This window comes from Gallus gallus, chromosome 8, assembly GCF_016699485.2.
Source record: "Gallus gallus isolate bGalGal1 chromosome 8, bGalGal1.mat.broiler.GRCg7b, whole genome shotgun sequence".
Lineage (NCBI taxonomy): Eukaryota > Metazoa > Chordata > Aves > Galliformes > Phasianidae > Gallus > Gallus gallus.
The window spans coordinates 12,063,943-12,085,714 of NC_052539.1; the positions used below are offsets into that span (position 1 = coordinate 12,063,943).

General features: G+C 38.3%; 1 protein-coding gene across 7 annotated transcripts in view; it reads left to right on the top strand.

Moving 5' to 3' along the window:
• PLPPR5 (phospholipid phosphatase related 5) overlaps positions 1 to 21,772 on the top strand; it is a 198,235-nt gene that overhangs the window by 167,707 nt on the left and 8,756 nt on the right. For 6 of the 7 annotated variants that reach the window (XM_015290744.4, XM_040704968.2, XM_046944981.1 and 3 more), the window contains 4 exons: positions 8,744 to 8,876; positions 11,220 to 11,470; positions 19,010 to 19,186; positions 21,099 to 21,218. In XM_015290744.4, coding sequence (XP_015146230.1) covers positions 8,744 to 8,876; positions 11,220 to 11,470; positions 19,010 to 19,186; positions 21,099 to 21,218 — 681 coding nt within the window. Of the gene's footprint in view, positions 1 to 8,743; positions 8,877 to 11,219; positions 11,471 to 19,009; positions 19,187 to 21,098; positions 21,219 to 21,346; positions 21,704 to 21,772 lie in introns of those variants that run through there. The other variant, XM_025152941.3, reaches the window with a different exon arrangement.

Below are 21,772 nucleotides of genomic sequence, written 5' to 3' on the forward strand. Positions count from 1 at the left end.
AGCCAGAATACAATTTTCTTGGAATCTTACAGGTATTACTCATACAAGCAGCCTGTTTGCATCATAGGTATATTAAAACACCAGAGTGCTTATGTTGATAGGGTAGTTCGTCTTTTGGTTTCAGTTGCTTGATGAGTACATCATTTCGGTGAAAGTGGATTTCTTTCAACCGATCTCAGGAATAATGTCTGTATAGTGTAGCTGGCCTTGAGTAGAAGTAAGACAGCATGAAAAGCAGAAAATTCAGAGGCTGAGCCTCTGAGAACAGTTGGCTCTAGGCATATACTGACTGTAAAACCACCAGTCTGTGACCAGAATCTTTAAGAGATGCCTTTTACATGACCAGTTTTCATTCAAACAGAGATGAAAGAGCATTTATGTTGAATTTTGCATTGTATGTTTATCCCGAATAGGAAACTGGAGTTGTGTAGGCCACCTAGGCTTTAAAGTCAAAATTAATATAGCCGCTGGAAATTATCATTGGTGTGGGTATTGTTGCCATTGGTATTACGTTCACCTTGGAATAATGTTCTCAACATGCAAGGATGGATTAAGAAACAGGCTTCTTTCAAGATGAAAAAAAATTAAAATATTGTTTTTTGGATAGCCAAGACTGTGAGAGGGGTTTACCAAGACCGTGCCTTAAGGAGCTACAGTTTAGTTTTTCATATTTCACTTAAAGTTGAATAGAAGACATTATTTCTGCAGCTGGGTTCAGTACTTGGAAAAAATGATGTGGAAAAATTTAACATAAATTTGCTATTCAAAATCCCAAATGAAATACTTACAAGTACTAACAACCTTTTTCTAGTAACCACTTGTAGATCCAGAAACTGAAATTAATTGCTCTGTGATCAGATTAAAACTCATCTTCCTAACTGTGTCAGTTGAAGGAAGTATGGAGCTGGGAAAGTTTGGATAATAGCACCTTCAGGTTTTTTATTTATTGTTGTTTTGTTGTGTTTTTTTTTTTTTCCCCAAAAGAAGATGAGAACTTAAATGAGGGACTCATTTAAGTTTTATATATACGTTATCTGGAGTATTTCAGCCTGAAATAACTGTACTTTTTGGAATGTGAATTGATTACTTGCTCTACTTGTTTTAGAAGGCAGTTTTGAATTCATTCTTTCCTTTCCCCATCAGTGTTTTCAGATCAAAATTTTAGATGTGAATGATTTTCTCTAAATTATCCTTGCTTTTATGGATGTTATTTATTTTTAAATAGAAAAGCTTTGTCACATCGGGAAGAGAACAATTCCCACATCTGCTACCATTTAGGATGTATTCTTCAAGAAACTTTGTCTCAGCAATGTGAAACTATGTCGGTGATAAGTTAGTTTTGGAGCCAGGCACCAGACAGTCGGCTTTCCAACTGCCATGTTAGCACAGCTTTCCCAGTTCCTGGCCATGTCCTATCCTCTTGAGAACTGCAGGAGAGAGCAACGGAGCACTGTTCATGTCCCAGCAACAGAAGGCACTAAGATGACAGCAGGGGATGCAGGCAGTGCTGGCACTCTCCTGGTGCCACTTGCTCTCCTCGCTGCGGCATCCCCAGAGTGGCCGAGCTGTTGCAGCTGGCTCAGCTTTGGGCCTTCTGTGTGGTGGCACAAGGCCGCTCGCTCAGCGATATTCTGGTGACTGTTTCTCAGAATGGTCTCTTACGTAACCAAGCTTTGCACGGTGCTGTGTGTATGATTCCAGCACTGGTGATGGTGCTGACATGCAGGCGCTGCCTGCCAGATGACGCAGGCATACTCTAGAGGAGGAGAGATTTAAATATGCAATCAATTGCTCAGTTTGGGAAAAAGAAAAAGGGGGAAAAAAAGGAAGCTTTAGAGCTTTAGAGACACTATAGTTACATATTCCATTTTTTCTGTTATACAGTAATATAATGAATGAAGAGAGACACTGAGAAGTGAGTGATGAAGCTGGTGAGGTCTCTGTGGTTGCATGCTCCCAGGCTTACCTTGAAGCTCCCCAGTTATTGGATCACTAAACATACTAATATTTTTCTTTTGTACATGGTTATGAATGCCAAAAACCATATTAAAATTTTGATACTCTTCTTTAAAAGAATAAAAATAAAAATGAAGGGCACATTATTTTAAAACAAAATTTACTGGAAAAGGATTTGCTGTTTCCCCTATCATCTTTTCTCTACACAAGTAGCTTTTTCCCCACACCTTTTCCCTAGGTCTGCAGAAATTGCTGTGCAATATGGTACTATACTATCATGCTAAATGCAAGAGGGATGTTTTGTATTTAATCAATAGCAGGCAGACTTATCTAAGATTTATTATTTCATTTTCTTCTAAACTTCTGGTCATTTTTTACTGCAGAAAATGTGCTCCTGTGGAAATCAACTCAGGCATTTGCTGTCAGTTTAAGGAAGCAAGAAGAAATGAGAACAAGAAAAACACAAAGAAAATGGCCTCCAGGGAAAGCTCTGCATAATTAACTTGAAATTGCTACTGCTAGAAATACTGTTGCTGCTTTTTCTTGCCAGGGCTGTCACCTCACACAAGAATTTTAGCTTAGAGCAGGGAGTGGAGCTTATCTGTAGCATCACTGAAGATCAAGGTTTTGTTGTGGCTTGATTTTCCAAACTCTACCACTATGCTCTGTGGTATATTGCTAAATGGTAAGAAGAAAGCATAATGAACAGGAACAAGAAACCCTATCAAAGTTGTATTTTTAAAAGAAACCTACCCCAGTTTTTCAAGTGGAAAACTCATAAGTGTAATTAATGGGAAGACTATGCAACTTAAATGATGTCAATTTGTATAGAGATCCAGAGATAACTGCCGATGTTTTGATTTGGATTTCCAACCTCCCTTTTGCCTGTGAAGGTGGTGTGGGGAAGTTTGTTTTTGATCAAAAGGTATATCTGTGGGCTGAGTGAGATTCCTATTCTCGATATGGAGAAACTCTTGTCATGTTATTTCTTGCAGATGGTCTCACAGAAGCCTTGATTGGGGATTGAGTCTTGCCTGAATGAGTGAAATACAATGCATGAAAAAAGGAACTGAGAAGAGAAATTAAAGAGTACAATATTGTCAACAGTTTTCAACTCAAACACATAAAAACATGGATGAATATTTAGTAGACTTTCTAATGCAATAACTGCTTTTCAGAGTTACTCATTTTATCTGAGCAGTTGCTGTAGCTACAGTGTAACCCTAAGAGTTGGCAGAAAGTGAACTGTGTATTCTACCACGTATCCTACCACGTTCCCTGGCCTGCATTAAATATTTGATGAATGATTGTAGATTCTAAAGCAGATGTTAGCAGGAAATGGCAATGAATATGTACACATAAATTTCTTTCCTAATCCCAGTTAAAAATGGTCATTATTATCAACCTTGTTTCAGACTTTCTTGTTTAAGTAACTTAATGTGCCCTCAAATATCTTGTCATCAAATGCATATTTAATCCCAGTTTGAATCCTGGAGTTTCATAGAAAGTTATGCCACATATGAGATGGTAGTCCCTAAAATAAACCTCATTAATATCTCTTCAGTGCTGATTTAAGATCATTAATTTGCATAGGTAGATGCTGTTTTAAACAATATGAGAAATGGGAAAGGTTTTTATGGAGTCAGTTTAGTAGAAAATCAACAAGGTTAGAGCTGCTGTAGCTCTAATATTTGGAATGAGACAGGTTTGACATTTCAAGTTGAGAAAGATCAGGATGTGTAGAACCAAGTTAAGACTATACTGGAAGGATGATTTTGGAAAGGAGAAATCAGATTTTTAAATTGACATGCAGTGCTAAAACTGCGAACAGTTTGCCTAGGTTAAAAAAAAAAAAAGACTAATACAGGCAAAAATATGAACGTATTTAGGAGGAAGAAATCAGTGTAGAGATGTGTGCTAAAGGCTGCAAGCATCCTATGCAGTAAACAAGGAAAGGAACAGATAGTGCTAGTCCAAAACCATCATGGAAATAAATCAGCTAATAAGTTAGTTAATCAGGAGCCCGAGGTGAAAGAAATATTAATTTTAGATCTCAGATCTTACTCCTTCCAAACTGAATTCCTGTCTATTGAAAGGTTGGCACATCACAGAATTGGTACGATTGCCATGGAGATGATTAGGAGAACTTTTTCTGTGATTTAGATTTTCTGTTTTGTCTCTGCTGACTTCTTATTTTCCAGGCTTCCATAAAAAGAAAGGATAATCTGAATGCTAGTAATGAAGCATATATTAATTTGAAATATCTTTATCTAGGATGATTTGAATTGTTTCTATTACTCTTAATACTGTGAACTGAGTCTAAAGGCGTTCTCCACAGCCACACAGGGAAGCTGTGGTAGGACCAAGATGTGGCCTCTGCCTGTCAGCACTTAGACCAGTGCCCGTTGGTTGGTCCTTCTTGTCTTGCTGGTTTTTTGTTTGTTTGTTTGTTTTGTTTTGTTTTGTTTGTTTTGTATTGTTTGGTGGTTTTTTTTTTTTTTTTTTTTTTTTTGTAGCAGCTATGTACACTGCATTTTTATCTAAGAACTGGGAAAATTATCTGTATGGATAAACATATATACAGAATCATAGGGGTTGGAAGTGACCCTGGAGGTGATCTAGTCCAACGCCCTGCTAAAGCAGGTTACCTAGAGTATTTGCACAGAAAAGTATCTGGGTGGGGTTTGAATATGTCCAGAGAAGGAGACTCCACAGCCTCTTTGAGCAGCCTGTTTCGGTACATATCCAGTAATGCACTTTGTATCGTTACTGTTCAGGGGAAAGACTTAACGAAGAAATGCAGAAGTAATTCTGTTGCCTTAAATGCCATTTGTTGACTTGTTGTGACTCACACATGGAGTGCAAGGGACAGTGCTGGTCTCTGCAATAGAGAAGATACAGAAATTATTCCCTCCTGAAATATACCAGGCATACAAGTCATAGCAAAATGCAAGAGGGAGAGAGCTGTTCCCTTCCTTTCTGCTGTAGAGAAAAGCTGTGCCAGAGAGAAGGAGAAAGGTCCCCTTGGACCTACTGAGGCTGAAGATTTTCCTTCCATTTCTGAAATATCATTAGGCTGATTACTGAGATGAGCAGTGCTTGTGCAGAAGGATATAGGAAGGGAGAATTGCTTTTCTGAGCTGCCAGTACAGAAAAACACAGAATCTGTATTTACTGCCAAATTCCAGAAGGATTCTATCAAAGGAAAGCTACAGAAGCATAACGACAAATTCCTGTTTTTCTCAGTGGCATATCCCACTCACATTACTTCTGAGGATAGAGCACTAGGCCCACTATATCAAATATTTAGTCACTGATGAATTCTTCATTGTTCTGACCCTTGCACCTGTGTACCCTCTCTAAGAGCATTTTCATTCAGCTGAGAACGTGAATGATGCTCCCTGCTATTTTTGGAGCAGCGGGTTTTCTTCATCCAGGTCATTGTCAAAAGTGGGGAATGTAACAAGTAGAAATGGTTGCTAGCAGCAAGGGCCCAGATGCAGCTGATGAAGATGCAGATGGAGGTGATGGTCTCCTTTTGTACAACTGAATGAGCAGCTGTCTTACTTGCTATCCCACCTTTCCAGGAAGCCAATAAGAAGAGCCTTTGTTTGTGATCAGCAGGTTCAGAGACTGCCCAGAGCTGGAGAGTTCAGCTTGCTGGGGTATTTTCTGTTTATGTTCTTGCAAGACATTCAGCACTGTATGTAGGTCATTCCAAAATTAATGCCTCCTACTTATTTCCATGGCAAATACAACAGATACAAAGAGCACCACAGCACTGCTTAATAGAGCAAACTGTCAGCTACAAAACCCTATTTTTCAAGATAATCGCTACCATTTGCTAATCTGCACCAGCAGAGGTGACACTTTGTTTCACAGCTTTTGTGACAGCATCGTTGCTAGGAAAATGTTTCCCACACAGTCCGTCTTTCATCAGCCCAAACAGAAGGAAGTCAGAAGGTGCCAATTTGAGACTATGCAGTGGGTATAGTAAGACAATCTATCAATGACTGATGATGTTCTCCATGTCCTTCAAACTGGTATGGGCCTGGCATTATGTCACAAGAGATGAGTTGTCTTCTTCTCTGGCCTGACTCTGGAATGTTGAACGTTCAGCTCAGTCTGTATTGTGATGTAGCAGAGTGTCTGGATTCCAGGAAATCCAGACAGATCACCCCTTTCCTATTCCAAAAGACAGTGCACATCACTTTACTCACTGAGGGCTGCATCTTGAACTTTGATGAGGAACCCATATTTGCCACTCCGTACACTGCCATTTTAACTCCAGCTTGTGGTGATGCTATGTCTTGTTGCTAGCAGTGATGCAATCCAGGAAACTATCACCTTAGGTCTCATATTGGTTCAATAGGTCCTGACAAGTTTGCATATGGTGTTCTTTCTGTTCCTTTGTGAGCATTTGTGGGATCCACTTAGCACAAACTTTGTGATATTCCAGTGTTGCCACCATTGTTTCCAAAGCACTGAGGCTGATATTCAGCTCTGTACACAGTTCCCTGGCTGTAATCCTCTATTTGCCCAGATGAGCTGATTGAGATGCTCTTCATTTAATGGTGTGACAGCTGTGCATGGCCATCTGGAACACGGCTCATCTTTCACATCACTGTTGCCACTGCTGAAATGCAGCACCCACTGCTTCACTGTGCTCACATTTACTGTTTGATCTCTATAGATGTTCAGCAGGCATAGATGAATGGTGATGAGTGCCATTTTTTCCACATGGAGGAATTCGATAACAAACCTTTGCTTCATGTACACTTCCACATCAGACTTCATTTTGTCCAACTTTACCCTTCTGTTGTCATCTGTCACATGACAACAAAACATAGTAGAATATTGGTGGGAAGATTCCATCTCTGATGCCATCCCACCAACTTCTGCCTCTGATTTTGTGGGCCAACATAATAAAATTGGAGGCATTAGCTTTGGAGCAGCCTTTATGGATCACGTATATATGCTGGATTCTGCTTTTTCCTCAAGTCTGGAAATATGCAGTAATTTTACTGAAATTAATAGATTTGGAATAAAAAAATCACATAAATGCACAATGTTCAGGTTATCTAGCCCTGGATGTTTCATTAATCCAGAGGAAAGAAGTGAGTTAGCATGACTCACCAGAAAAAACTATGTTTCTCATCTTTATGAATAGCATTAGAATTGTATTTTAGTTTTATTTGTTTTGTTGCTTTTCTCATGAGACTTGTAGGAGTCATTGGGCTGACTTCTCCTTATTGTTGTCACAATTCTGATGATCTTGAATTGAAGATTGAATTACATTTCATAAGCATACTGAGAGTTCATTAATTACAGATGAAGGAATTGTACTTCAGTATGCTGAAAATTTTCTTTCATCAAAGTAAAGTGGTTACTTGTTAGATCAGCTGCTCACATTTCTCAGGCCACAATGATCTGAAGCCAATCTGAAATAATAGATTATGAGTGTTTTTGTGACAAACTAAATTTTGCCTGTTACACATAACAGCAGAACTATTTTTGTTATTTGTGCCACATTATTAATGAGAAGCACTTCCTTCCTCTGCATGTCATAATCTAGCTGAAAGTCATCTGCATAGACCTAATAATATCTAAGTAAGGCCATTAATTGCATTCTTCTTGTTGACAACAAAATGTGTATATGAGCCAATGCCCATAGTTTTCTTTAAACTGTTTTACTGTTTGGTTTTTTTTTGTAAACAGTACTGTGTGTAGAGCTATTGAGATCTATAGTAATACATGGCAAACTTTATAATTTCCATTTAGTAAAAATTTTAGAAAGACCTAGGTGGTTGTCTGATTTGACAACAGTATTTCTTGAGTTTGTGTAATGTTAAGGCTTTAATTTGCTGGTTGTCGTTCCTGATTATCCAGGTGTTATGTACCTTGATGTATCAATAGTATTTGCTGCTTTTCATATAGAAGAGAGAAAATACCTTTCCTTTAAGTTCTGCATTGAATTAAAGTTGTAATATAGCGACCCTTCTATGCAATTTTCAATCATGCATGTTCTACCTGCAGTAAAGCTTCAACATCACTGACTTAATACATATTTACAGTATATACTTGACATTAGGGCTGGATAGAATAACTGTAGTAAGTAAGTTAGGAGTCACATTTTCCTCTACAGGTAGATACATGTCTTAGAGGGGATATTTTACACTCACTATCTACATTTTTGTTTTCTTATTTTTGAGCCCTTTTATTTTTCACTAAGTGTAATATGTATGAACTATAGACAAAGTAATTAAAGTCAGACCTAATAAACTTAGTTAGCAAACTATGAATCAAATCCTGCAGATTACTTACTGGCAAACCATTCCTCCAGTGCATGCTGGAGCTCTGCTGGGAATGTTTCCTCTGTGGTTCAAAATCTAGAGTCCACCCTTGTGAAATGCTGAATGTCAGTGAGAGCCATGAGAGGAAGTGCTGAGCATCTTTCAGGATTAACCCTTACTTTCATTCCCATCCTGTATGTTATGTAGTTTGTTTTTCTTGAACTAATACTTTTCTTTGTTTTTCCCCTCATCCTGAAAACTAGGCTATGTAATGTTGATTTCAAGCCATCTTAATGCAAATAAAGTAAAGAGAGCCATATGGCCTATTCACCTCCTAAGAAGATTAACCTACAGAACTTGGTTCACTTATGTTGTCTTTTGTTCTGGTTTGATTTGTTTCCTTAAGATGAGATAGCCATCTCTGTAATATTAGTATATTTTATTTACTGTAATCTGATGTACCATTTCTCTCCCCTTTTTCTCCTCCCCCTAAGATTATCGTTGGAGAAACTGCAGTGTTTTGTCTACAGTTAGCTACAAAGGATTTTGAAAATCAAGAAAAAACAATATTAACTGGAGACTGTTGTTATATAAATCCACTGGTGCGCAGAACCATCAGATTCCTTGGTATGAGCAAAATTAATGTTTTCATTTTCTGAATGATGGAAGTGATTAAATATGTCTTAAGTTTGACCTGGAGAAACTATTCAGATAAGGATACAATATTTCATGTATAGTCCTAACTTGGGTGCAATGAATTCTTTCCTTTTGGACATCGAATTAAGTGTCTTGGAAGTCTGGATTAAAACAAACAAACAAACAAAAAAACTGTTTGCAGAAACAGTACTAAAAACAGAAAAACTTGGGATCACAAGAGAGTTGAAAAAAAAAACAAAAAACAACCAGCCATCGGGCCTTGACTAGTGGGAGAAGGAGAGGGGAAGTATCTTTATACGAAAGCTATGGTCAACAGTTCTCTTTTGGCTATGCATACATACAGCAGCCAAAGCTGAGGACATTAGGGTATAAGCGTGTGTTTTGAAAGCCTGCCTAGTTTAGGTACTTTTTTAGCCTGGAGCATGTGCTATAATCTATAATAGATAACTGTATGAATTCCACTGAGGTCAGCTGTAAAACCCACCTCCCCTGACTTCACTAAATTTGAGATGTTGTGTTTTCTACTTCTTTCATTGTAAATGTATTTTGGAGAGGGAAGTACCACCTCTCAGAATGTTTGCTAAATACTCACAGATGCTGCTTTTTAATATGTGCAGGGATGTCACAGCCATTCTCCATTTGTCTGCTGTGTGTTTCTACCTCTCAGCTGTATCTGAGGGCAGCAGCTGGGGAGCAAAGCTGCAGGGCAGCTCATCCCGTGTGCCCGTTTGCAGGGGAGGGAGGGCTGCAGCTGGGTCTGTGCACACCGTGCCTGTGCCACAGTCGTGATGCCGTCTGCCAGCACAATAGCTCACTGTCACATGGGAGTTTTGGAGTCACTGAGTGGGAGACTGCCCTGCATAGAGCTGGAGTATGTGAGCAGCCATGCTAAGGAGCTCCTCCTGCTCCTATTGCTTGTACAGGGGCTGTGTGTGGCCAGAGCCCACCTGGTGGGCTCTCTTTGCTCACAGAAGTGAAGCCAAAATGTGGTGAGTAGGGCAGGGATGAGAATGGCTTCCGCACTGTTGTACCAGATGAGGTGTCACTCCCCGTTACTCTCACAGAAGTGATATGGATGCCTGTTGTGAGTCTGCAGACTTTGGGGCTTGCTGGAGGGCCATCCTTCTCAGCACCTGGGCTGGGCACAGGCCAGTGCTCATTAGCGTCGAGCTGCTCATGGTGAATCAACATTAGTGTGACACTGTTGACCAGACAGAATCCCAGGAACCATTCTTGGGCCTCCAGCTTTGCAGAGGGAAAAAAAGCTGGCCTTTAAAGATGCACATGCTTCTCTGCTATCACATCTGTTGTGGTGTGCATCCATTAATGTCCTCATCCTCATGATGCTATGTGAATTGGGAACTGCCAGAATTCACATTATATTCACAGCTAGCTATGGAGTTGAAGTAGGGGAAAGGTAAACTGATTTGCCCATGGAATTCAGGAATCCTGTAGCTAAGGTGGAGTTTGAATATGCCTGCTGGCTTGGCTTCCCAGTCAGGGTGGTTGCTGTGGTTGTATTTTCTTCCAGAGTTTGCTTTCTGCTTCAAAAAAGATAGAAAGAGACATCAGAATAGGATATATCTATTTCTGCTTTTTTTTTTTTTTAACTAATCAGATAAATGCATTTCTATTCTTATGAACAAATACACATGCTTAACGCTTTGCTGATGCATCTGATTAAAAAAAAAAAAAAAGCTTTAGTATAAGTAGCTCCTTGAATATAGAGATCTTTAACTCATTGTGTTGATATATTACAGTTAACATGTTGTCCATACAGGTGTGCCTAGTAGCAGGCAGATAAAGACAACTTGTGCATGGCAATATTAAATTATTCAGTACTTCAGCTTACAGCTGAGAGAGAAAGGAAAATGTTTGTCCAGTATGTGTGATGACTTTTCAAGTTACTTCACAGTTCAGTTCTTGACTTCTGGCTTTCAAACAGGATTATAGGGTTGCCTCTGTTATTTCTGTTAAGTGAACATGGGCAAAGGCTGGATGTATGGCTAGCTGCCCCACATAGATGGGCATGCAGGAAAGCAGGCTTTTTCATGAAAGATGAGTGTACTCCTCTGAAGGATGGAGAGAGAATCAAGTGTGTGGGTATGTTGCAGTGTTGCTTTCGCTATTGGATAGGAAGATAACATCTCCAACATCATCAAGGATCTTTAGGGTATGGTCTTGTCCCTATGTGCTTGAGGATCGTTCACATTCTTAAATGAAGGAAGCTGATTTGTTACTGTGATAAATATTATAATATGTTGTCCTGGACTGAAATTGTCAGGAAATTTAACTCTTTGTTTCCCTCTTTAGGAATTTACGCATTTGGACTTTTTGCTACGGACATCTTTGTAAATGCTGGACAAGTAGTAACAGGGAATCTTGCACCACATTTTCTTGCACTTTGTAAACCCAACTATACAGCACTTGGATGTAAACAGTATACACAGTTCATCAGTAGTGCACACGCCTGTACTGGAAACCCAGACCTTATCATGAAAGCCAGAAAGACATTCCCATCCAAAGAAGCAGCACTAAGCATATATGCAGCTATGTATCTGGCTGTAAGTATATTGTACTGTTTAATATCACTGTATTTTTGAGAGTATATTGACTCAAACTATTTGGGAGGGGAAGAATGGAGGGAAGGTAAGACAACTAATGACGAATTTTATGTATGTAAACCTTCTGTGTGTTACTGTGAAAGCTTTGAGAGTTTGGTGCATTGGACTTAATTCTGACAATTACAGGTGTACTTATGCTTGCAGATGTAGTAAGCCTTAAAAGCTAAAAAAATGTTTAGGGCCATGCTGAGAGAGGATAAATTCTTCGGAAATGGTTATAAACTTAGGATAACCAGGTTCTCAGTTTACTTTTTCCCTGTTTCCAGACAATCTAAGAGAAGGCACTGCTGCGTGGCAGAGGGTATGGGGAAAGAACTGTCCTTAACCAACTGGTAGTAGTCTCTTCCTGTGTTTTAACCCAGTTCAAATTAGTGGAATTGCATGTGGCTGTATTTGTTGGTGGGATGAAGCAAAAGAGTGGGCATATGCAAATGTCTGATCTCTACAAGTTTCCTGAGGTTCTATGCATATCCACAGGTACCAGAACTATCTATCGGTACTGTAGTTCTCTTGCAGTGAGTTTGGCTCTTATTCTGCGTTTAAGTGGGCTACAAAACAATCCAGCCCTTCTTCCCTCTCTTCTTTGTAACACTGAGTGATGAGCAAGGCTGGGAAAAACTGCTGTTTGCTGGGTGGCATTAGAGCTGCTGCTGAGGCAGTTCAGAATTGAGAGCAGTAGGAATGAACCTTGCTCAGGTAGCTCAGTGCAGTTCTCCCTGACTTAGTTTGGAGTGCAAGACTGTTCCATCTGCAAGCAGCAATACATGTTCTTCATGAAATTTTCCTTGGGGCACCCTTTCCTTTGTGGAAATCTTCCAGCTGACCTGGGCCTGCAGCCACAGGCCTTTACAGCCCACTGAAAGGGCCCAAGGCTTTCCTCGTGGTGTCAGTGGGGAGTAGGGCAAGTGTGTGCCTCTGGTAATTTCAGGAGTCAGCCCTTCAATTACTTCAGTATATGAATGGTGTGTGTGTGTGTGCGTGCATATGTGTGTAGACACATGTGAGTGTTCATCAGTTTTGAGCATATATATTTAATGAGCTGACTTTTAATTTTTGATTGATCTGGAAGCTGATACTTGCCAGCTGATACTTGATATGTGGCAGTGCACCAACGCCATGCTTCTGGGTATGGTTTCAGTGCCAGTACTTAAAATCTGCATTCCTGACAGTAGTATTTACTTAAATTTCCTTGTGGGCAATGCTTTTTGGAGATTTAGATTATCAATTAGCACAGGAAGGTGTGAGCTGCAAATTAGATATGAGAAATAATATTCTGTTCTAACTTGTGGTAAATGTAAGACTGCTAATAGTATCATCTTTATTTGGGAGATATTTGAGGCTTTGCTTCACTGAACTGCACATCCAAATTTGGTGCAAACTATTTTAGAAAATGTTCAGCATTCTACATTTTAATTGCTCCTATTTTTCTCATCCATCTGTAAAGTTGGATTTCCACTGTTGCCATGAGTCACAGAAACTGAAGGAAACCAACTGTTCAGCTACTGCAGAACAGAAAGTAAAACAGTACTGATACATTTTAAAAATAAAAAGTAGGCAACTACTAAGACCTAGAACCTAGTATCATGGCTTTTGATACAGCTACAGTGCTTTATACAAACCTTACATTGTTTGTAATCAATAATCAGTTAACAACATCAAAATTGGAAACTGGTGTGATCTGTTTCATGACTTTATAGTCTTTCAGTAACAGCAGAAACGGATATATCCTGTGTCATTAGTGTATCACTGTGATGCATGACAGCGTCATCATTTAACTAAAGCACTGTAAACTGCTGACAGGACTGATGAGTTGTTCTTGTAGGCTGCCTGATGAACTAATTACTGTGATGTATCTGCTGAGTGCTAGCCTACACATCTAGGTCCTTGATGCTATATTGGCAGTCTTTTTTCTTTTTTTCTTCTTTCTTTTTTTTAAACTCCAGTTGCACTGTTGCTGCTAAAAATACTGTTTGTTACACACCAGGCAGAGAAATGCGATGTTCCAGTATCTAGGGTCATGTCCTTACAGTGTCATGATGTTTATTGGGAAAGTTGGCTCTGGATAATAACTTTCTCATCATTATTCACTGGAGTAGAATGCTTAAACAGTATTCTAGTCTTTGTATGAACAGTGGTACAAAAGTTGAGAGCATGGACATAAAGACCTTCATATACTACTCAGCTAGTACTTCATAAGCATATCATTTCTGATACAAAATGTGCTTTCTTTTTCATTAATAGAAATATTTGGGTGAGAGGCTGAGATTTTTACACAATCCTTACTGGACATTTCAGCCAGCTGTGCACAAACCAAAACCAGCTTAAAGATATAAGAAGGCAGCGTGCACCTAACATATTGTTAGCAACAACTTTTTCATCTAAGTTTTTAAGTCTTCCTTTTTCACTCCTCCCCTCTTTTGAGAGTGGGTGGCTGCTATGGTAACTCTGAATTCCCTTCCTGCTGGAAGTACAGGCTTTTGCAAACAATTGTACTGCTAATATTTAGACCTCTCTAACATTTGCCTCCATTGCTTTTCTGAGTACCTGTCAAGAAAGACTTAGCAATTGAAATATTAAATGGCGGCAATGTGCTTAGGTTTTTTTCTCTACCCTATCCAAATGTGGATGCTTCCAATGATTCATAACTTATTTGCTGAAGACTTGCAGGTTAATTTATCCCTTGTATACCTGAAACTTCAAAATGAACTACCATAAATATATTTCAAAATCTCTACCCAAAATGACTATTATCTGGATATCACCTTAGCTGATTGCTCAGCTAATCTTAAATCGCTAGAGTTGGATTAGTAATTTCAGTGCAATCAGCATTCACTTCTTACCAGCACTGCAATTTACCCTTTCTCAACTGGTACAGCATCTGCTGACATGGATATTAAAGCAAATATTCCAAATTCATTAAATTGATATAACTGTATAAGCCACATATGTATAAGCTAACACAGCCTGGATGATTAGAGATATGTTTTGACTTTATGAAATTGTGTATATATTTCCATGGTGGTTTTTTTTTCTGTTCCCCCCTCCCCCCCCCCCCCCTCCCCCCCAACCAACACAGAAATGAGAAGTCATGTGTCTTTTTATTGGTAGGATTTCAAAGTGATCTGTGAAGGTGTAGTCAATCTATTCCCATGGATTGAATATGAGACTAGTGACTAACAGTTGTCCTTTGATGTTACAAATATAGGGGATTGTTCATTGCTAGCTGTAGTTTAAAATAAATTTTAATTAATCATACAAGACTTTGCATTTTCTTGCTGCATTGGATAAGAAGAATTGACAGCTGACCTATCTGAAGCATGGCTTTTGAACTTGGTGCTATCAGATACATTTCAGACTTGCTTTAAATTTGTAATGATAGAGGAGAAGGTTTGGTGTCTTGATAATTAACATAGCCCTTAGATGTGCAGGCTGTTTTTGTTGCTTTGAACTGGCTGCTACTACAACCTCAGGCAGGGCTAGCAAATACAGCTGACAAATAATTCTTCCCTATATGCAGAGCTTTTGTTGAGATCTTGATTTTCTGCTTGGCGAGGTTCTGATATCTGGCATTCTGCTGCATCAACCTTGCTGTTCAGTGTGTTTCTAAGTCATTGGGAAAAAAGACATCAAGGCAGACTGGGTCACGGTGTTGGCAATATGACAGTGCCTAGTGTCACTCCTTGATTCTGTCTTTGAGTCTTGAGGTCTCATGTCATTTGCGAAGACCTTGATCTTGAAGTGTCATTATGGATCCCATTCAGTGGGTAGGTGACAGTGGCATGGTGGGCCTCTGATAGGCTTTGAGTGTTGAGATTTAACAGAATCACAGAATCTTCATACAGAATTTGCTTTGTTGTTGTCTTTTTTTTTTTTTTTTTTTTAATAAGTTAAAGATTAAAGGATTCTTTTGGCTGCTTTTCAGGGATTTTCTTTCCACTGTCTGTCTCAGTGGGTGCATTGGTTGCTTCAGATTGGATAGCAAATTAACATTAAAATTTTGTTCCAGAGATTTATCTAAAGACTACTGGAGATTTCTTGTTAATCGGTTCTTTGCAACAATTCAGTTGCTCGAAGTAACAACCTCTGTAGACTGAATCAGTTCTAGTTAATATTTGGGTGATCTTACGGTCTTGATGCATTGAAGAATATCTGTCTTCTCCAGTTGTTTAAAGTTGCATCTGTAAGAAAATCTTTGTGGGACAATGTACAGTAAGTTCCATTGTTTCTAGAAGTTTATTTTCCTTTTTCCAATCCACACTCTTGACTGTGAAACCCAAGTTTTGCCTGATTTTATTACTGTAAATCATATGAAAAAAAAATTGAGAAGGCCTCAAAAGAACTAAAAAAAAAACAAAAAAGCTTCAGTGAGCATTTCTGTTTGCAGTAAGGCTCAAATAATTAGGACTGTTCTTTGCTCTGGTAATAATTTGACCCAATAGTTACTAATCAAGGGAGCTGAAAAGCTTTTACACTGTCAAACAGGATTCTGACTAATGATTTAACTTGCTTGTAGTCTGCAGTCCACGACAGCCTATTACTTTTTCAGCTTTTTGATCTCCGAATATCTCTCGTACCTATGATGAGGAATGTTGAAATCTGTGCACTTCTAAGGTGGAAGGTGTATAAGTTATTACTTATATTTCTTGCTACTAAATTATACAAGCAAAACAAAACTTGGAAATGTATATTTGGAGCTCTGCCTGGGAGGAATCACTATACATGCACCAATCTCCTTTCCACTTGTCACTTCATGAGTCATTGTTCTCTGCCCACTGACAGACTGGTTTGTCCCTTTGTCATTTTCCCCCAACCATCTGCTTCATGGAGGACCAAAACAGAAAGCATGGAGGACATCTTCCTCCCATATCCTGGGAACTCAGTCTAATGAACCAGATAGGAAAACTAACGTTCCTCCTATTTGGTGTGTCCAGCCTGATGACTAGCTCCACTCTAACCAAGATGGGATTCTGGTACTTGCTGCATGTGTGCATTTATGTGCATTGCTTTTCCTCTAGAATCAAGAAGAAAACTGCTTAATTATATTTTATTCTCAGTGCAATGCAGAACTTTGACTGAACTGACTGCATTAATATAGTACTTGAGCTGTAAGTTTAAAAATGGATGTAAGTCCTGACTTGTAGAATTCTGTTTCTTATGCAGAGCTTTGCAAGTATACAGACTACCTTTTACCAGAAGTTTTGCTGTACTTCTGTTGACTGTTCAGTGGAGTACTGTCCTTAACATCTTGGCTGTTGCTTAAAGAAAAAATTAAAAAGTAATCTATACTGTCAGAACACTCTGGTTATTGTTAATAATGAACTGAACACGGCAATTTTGACTATGTATATAGGAAGGGACTTTTCACATGGAAGTCTTTGTTAGTCACCAGAAGCAGGAGTTTCTGCAGTTGTTTCTGCTTGCTGAGTGCTTTGTCTAAGTAAGGATTTGAAGGATGAACTTGACTCTAAAAAGTGTTTCAGAGAATTTTCTTCAGAGTACTCTTCAGTTTAGTTTTGTATTAAAAATGTTGAAGTTTGACTGAAATACTGAAGAATCAATTACTAGTATTTGCATTGCAATACATTTTGACTTCATAAAAATTTAGGTCATCATCTTGGGTGATGACTGGTTGTTATAGATAACTGACACACATTGCTACCACCTGCCTTAAATAAACAACTTGATTTTTCCTTCTCAGTAGTCATTTTGATTTTGCTTACCCTAAAACAGAATTCCATGCAGGATAGCTTACTGCCAACTTCTAGTGTAATTTTCACCAAACTGTATGTGAAATCTGATGATCTTGCTGCCTATTCAAAATGTTTTCTTGAGCATCAGATGTTCTAACATACAGCATTAATGAGTGTAGTGGTGGTAGTATCTGGAAGGACAGTGAGACTTACTGAAAGAGAAAGCTGTTGAGTAACTCAGCACAGGCTGCTCTGTAGCTTGAAAAAAAAGTGAGGCTAAAACAGTGGAAGTGAGATTTGAAGTCATCTTGTCAGCATTCCATGTAACTCACTGAGAAGAGTTTGCTAAACTACAAGGAGCTATGGTAAAAGGGTAGTCAGCAATGGGAGAAATACTGTATGTTAAATGAGTTAGTAAGAGGAAAAGAGAAATATGTGTTGGAAATAAAGACTTAATCTCTCTTTTTAAAACCTTGCCCTGTCTTCTAGTGGAAAGCAGTTCATTGCATAAGGTACATACGTGATGTGTTGCATGTGTTGTGTGTGTTGCTGTGATTTCAAGTTACCTAGTTACATTGTGATTCTTTCTGCCATGAATATATCTCTAGTGTTCTGAATAAAAAGACTGCCAGATGTTCTTTTCAGACAAGCTCTGACCAGAACTTCCTTCATTTAATTTGATTGATTTACTGTGAGTGTAACTAATCCTTGACTAAATTATTGCACTAGTGCATAACTTGTTACTGTGCAAATTCAGGTGAAATTTCAAACAATACAAAGCGTTTCCTGTTTGTTAACCAAGGAAGTACCAGTTTGTCAGTGCAGATTCATCTGTTTCCCTTTCCAGTTAAAAATGGTGACACTACAGGCTTTGAGTTTCCAGGGAAACCTCACGAAGAAACTTTAATTCTTCATTTTTTAGAACTATAGTACTTTACCTAAACATGAAGCTTAAGCACTTCATTGGGTTAGCTGCAGAAGCTGTGGAATGTAAATACTCATTTTCCTCAAAAGCCTATTTAGTTGAAGTGTTATTTTACAGCGTGGAACTTTAAAGCAGCCTTAATGTCAGTATTGAATATAAACAAGAGAATGGAAGTTCAGAGTTTTGAAATTCATTTCTTCCATTAGCCCATCAGAGCTTGGAAAGCGCTGGCTTAGACCCTGCTCTGTAATGCACCTAACCTTGGGACAAAAGAGCTGCAGCACTTCCATGCATTGCATTTAAACCAGTAGTACTTGCAGACAGTAAGACTGCAAGCAGGACAGAGATAGAGATCTCAGATTCTTAGAGGATGTATAAAAAAATCCTATACTTGGGTTGGTTTTTGTGTGCTGTGGGGAATTGGTACTAAATATCCTCAGACATCCTCTGTGAAGTAGGGGATGTATTGGTCAAGCACTGGTTGAAGGTGTTACATTTAATTTTTAAAAGCAGATATTGATGTCTAGTTCATTTTTCACTACATTTTGACAAGTCTCTAGCTAATCACATGGAGAAGCTGCATGTGAGGAAGAAAGGCATTTGCTAATATAACTAGGGATCTTATGTAGTCCCTGTCAGGACAGGATTTTTTCTATTACTGCCAACACTAGGCATGGAAAAATTAGTCTCTCTATTTACATCTCTGCATAAATAAATAGCTTGATAGAATAAAGTTGTCAAAATAAATAAATAAATACAAACCCTGAGATGCATAGGCTATCTAAACCAAGTTTCTAATATTCTGTTCACCAGTTAGTGGGATGTATTATACACTGGTAAACTTTCTTCTTTTCTGATTTTCAGATGTATATTACCAGCACGGTAAAAGCCAGAGGAACAAGGCTTGCAAAACCTGTTCTGTGTTTGGGCTTAATGTGCTTGGCTTTCCTTACTGGAATCAACAGAGTAGCAGAGTATCGAAATCACTGGTCAGATGTAATAGCAGGATTTATAATTGGAATATCTATAGCAGTATTTTTGGTAAGTGTGTATTTGTCACTTTTTTTTTTTTTTTTTTAAATATCAGTATATTAGTTTGTATCTCCTAGCACATGTTGGTAGACTTGACTTTTCAGAAAAATGTCTGTGAGGTGTTGGTATTTTTTTTATTGTCAATTTCCTTAGACATATTTACGTACACTCAGAAATGTCAAATCAAAAAAAAGAATTGATCAAATCATCTATTTTGATTCCCTTACGAACCAAACTAAAGAGTTTCATTCACTAATTTTTTTTTACATTAAGCCCCACATTAAACTAGTACATATTTCTTAGAATAATATCTATTCATATTTTAAAGTTTTACATGCAGTAGAGGGATACCTACACTGATCAAAGAATGAGTAGCCTTTTTTTTCTTGCTTTAAAGTAGTCCCAATTTTTTCATACTAATTTAATTTATTTTTTTCACACTAATTTAAGTTTAAATTGAAATTCTATTTTATCCAGTCAAAAATTCTTGTTTATTCTTTTCATTTTTCTGGAGCTGTGCTCCAATACTGAATCTGTAGTCCCAGTTATTAATGACCAGCGTCTGCATCAGAAAACTGCCACTAATGTATTAATCACCTTCACCAATAACTTTAGTGTAAAACTATAGCATAGTGTAGTCGTTACGGTTTACTGCCTGTAAGTTTGTCTGCCAGGCAGCTTGTATTAGTACTAAAAATAACTGATTTTTTTTCCTTGTGAAAATGCTTTTGATATTGATTTTGGGATTTCAGGATCTTAGATCTTGAGATCTTAAGTTTTTTGTATGCTTTTGCCCCAAAATTCATGAAAGAAAAGAGAGTAGAAAAGAACTTTGTTCCAATACTTTTTCTTATATTCTGTGATGTGTGCTGCATAAACTTCTCTAGGTAGAATGACATCAAATTTAGTTGTGTTTTAAAGACAATACAATTGGAAAAAACTGCCTTAGTTGAGTGTCTGAATTAGTAGAACCGCCTTTCCCCCCAAGCAAAAAAATATTGCAAATCTCTTTTGTAAATGCCTGTGTGAGTCTCACTGCTGTACTGCTGCTGCCCTGAGCAAGTTTAGAGCTTAGTTCAAACCTGGGGACAATGCTTTCCTTCTTGTCCTCCCTTTCTTAGTCTGCTTGAGAAATTCTTTGCTGGTCAAAACTTACATGGCGTTAGCCCTTTGTAGGAGCATAAGATTGCCCCATATTCCATACATACTCTGGACATCACTCCCTTATAAGGAAAGACTGAGTCCTGGGGCTGTTCAACCTGGAGAAGACTGAGCAGGGATCCTATCAATGCTGATAAATATCAGACAGATGCAGCCAATTGGATGGGGCCAGGCTCTTTCTGGTGCTGCCCAGTGACAGGACGAGGGTAGTGGACACAAACCTAAACACAGGGAGTTACACATGAATGTGAGGCAAGTCTTCTTTACTCTGAGGGTAACGGAGCACTGGAACAGGTTGCCTAGAGAGGTGGTGAAGTTTTTTCTTTGGAGATATTCAAAACCTGCCTGGGTACCTACCTGTGTGACCTGCTGTAGGGAACCTGCTTTAGCAGGAGGGCTGGACTTCATGATTTGTAGGGGTCTTGTCCAGCCCCTATGATTCTCTGGTTCTGTGGCATCAATTCACGACACTGATGATAATTAGTATTATATTGTTTAGGGTAGTGGATTTGTTTTTAGATAAGAGAGCTTTCCTGTTCTTGGATGACACGTATAAAAAAAACTGCCTAAAAATCTTTTGTTTTATAATATTAATTAAGGGTTTCCTATAAAACATGAACTTCACATTTGTATATTTCTGCTGTAAGCAGTGACTAAAGCTAATGTCAGTTCTGCCTTATTGTGGGTGTCAGGATCAAAGCTCAAAAATAAAAAAGGAGTTGTTCCTTAGTAATTCTTTTTATCTTCTAATCCCTTCTAGGTTGTTTGCGTGGTAAATAATTTCAGGGGACGTCAGCCAGAACATGAACATTCTCATACAGATAATCTTGCCCAGATGCCCATGATCAGCATACCTCGAGTAGAAAGCCCTTTAGAAAAGGTAATGTCTCACTTTCCTAAAAATATTATCCAAAAATATAATTTTGTACTACAACATGTTAGCAGTAGTCTCTTGGACACGAGTAACTACTGCAGTGTGTTTAAATGTTTTGGTTTTGTTTCTCATAGTAAAAAAAACTGGCTTTGCAAAGATGATGCAAGTGTTAGGCAAGGTTACGTCTAAATAATACTGCGAGCAAACAGTCACTGAAAAGAAGATAACATCCAAATGAAGAAAACATTTCAGGCATTTTTACTGGAAGGAAAGTTAGAGCTGCAAACATGAAGTTTTAAAGCAATGTTAATTTATAATCACCTCCTGTCATTACTTATTAAAATCTTTTTTGTCATGCCCATGCTTGGAGATAGTAAACAATCCTAAACATTTTAGGTCATCAAAAGTATGTTTCTATGGCATTCTTTTAAATCTGTATTACTGCTGACATTTTTTCCAATCAATTATAAGAATAAATATTTTTAACCACTTCCTAGTCTGTGCTAGTCACTTGAAATGGGCAGAAGTTGTCCTTTAGTAAGAATTGCTGCCAGCAATAG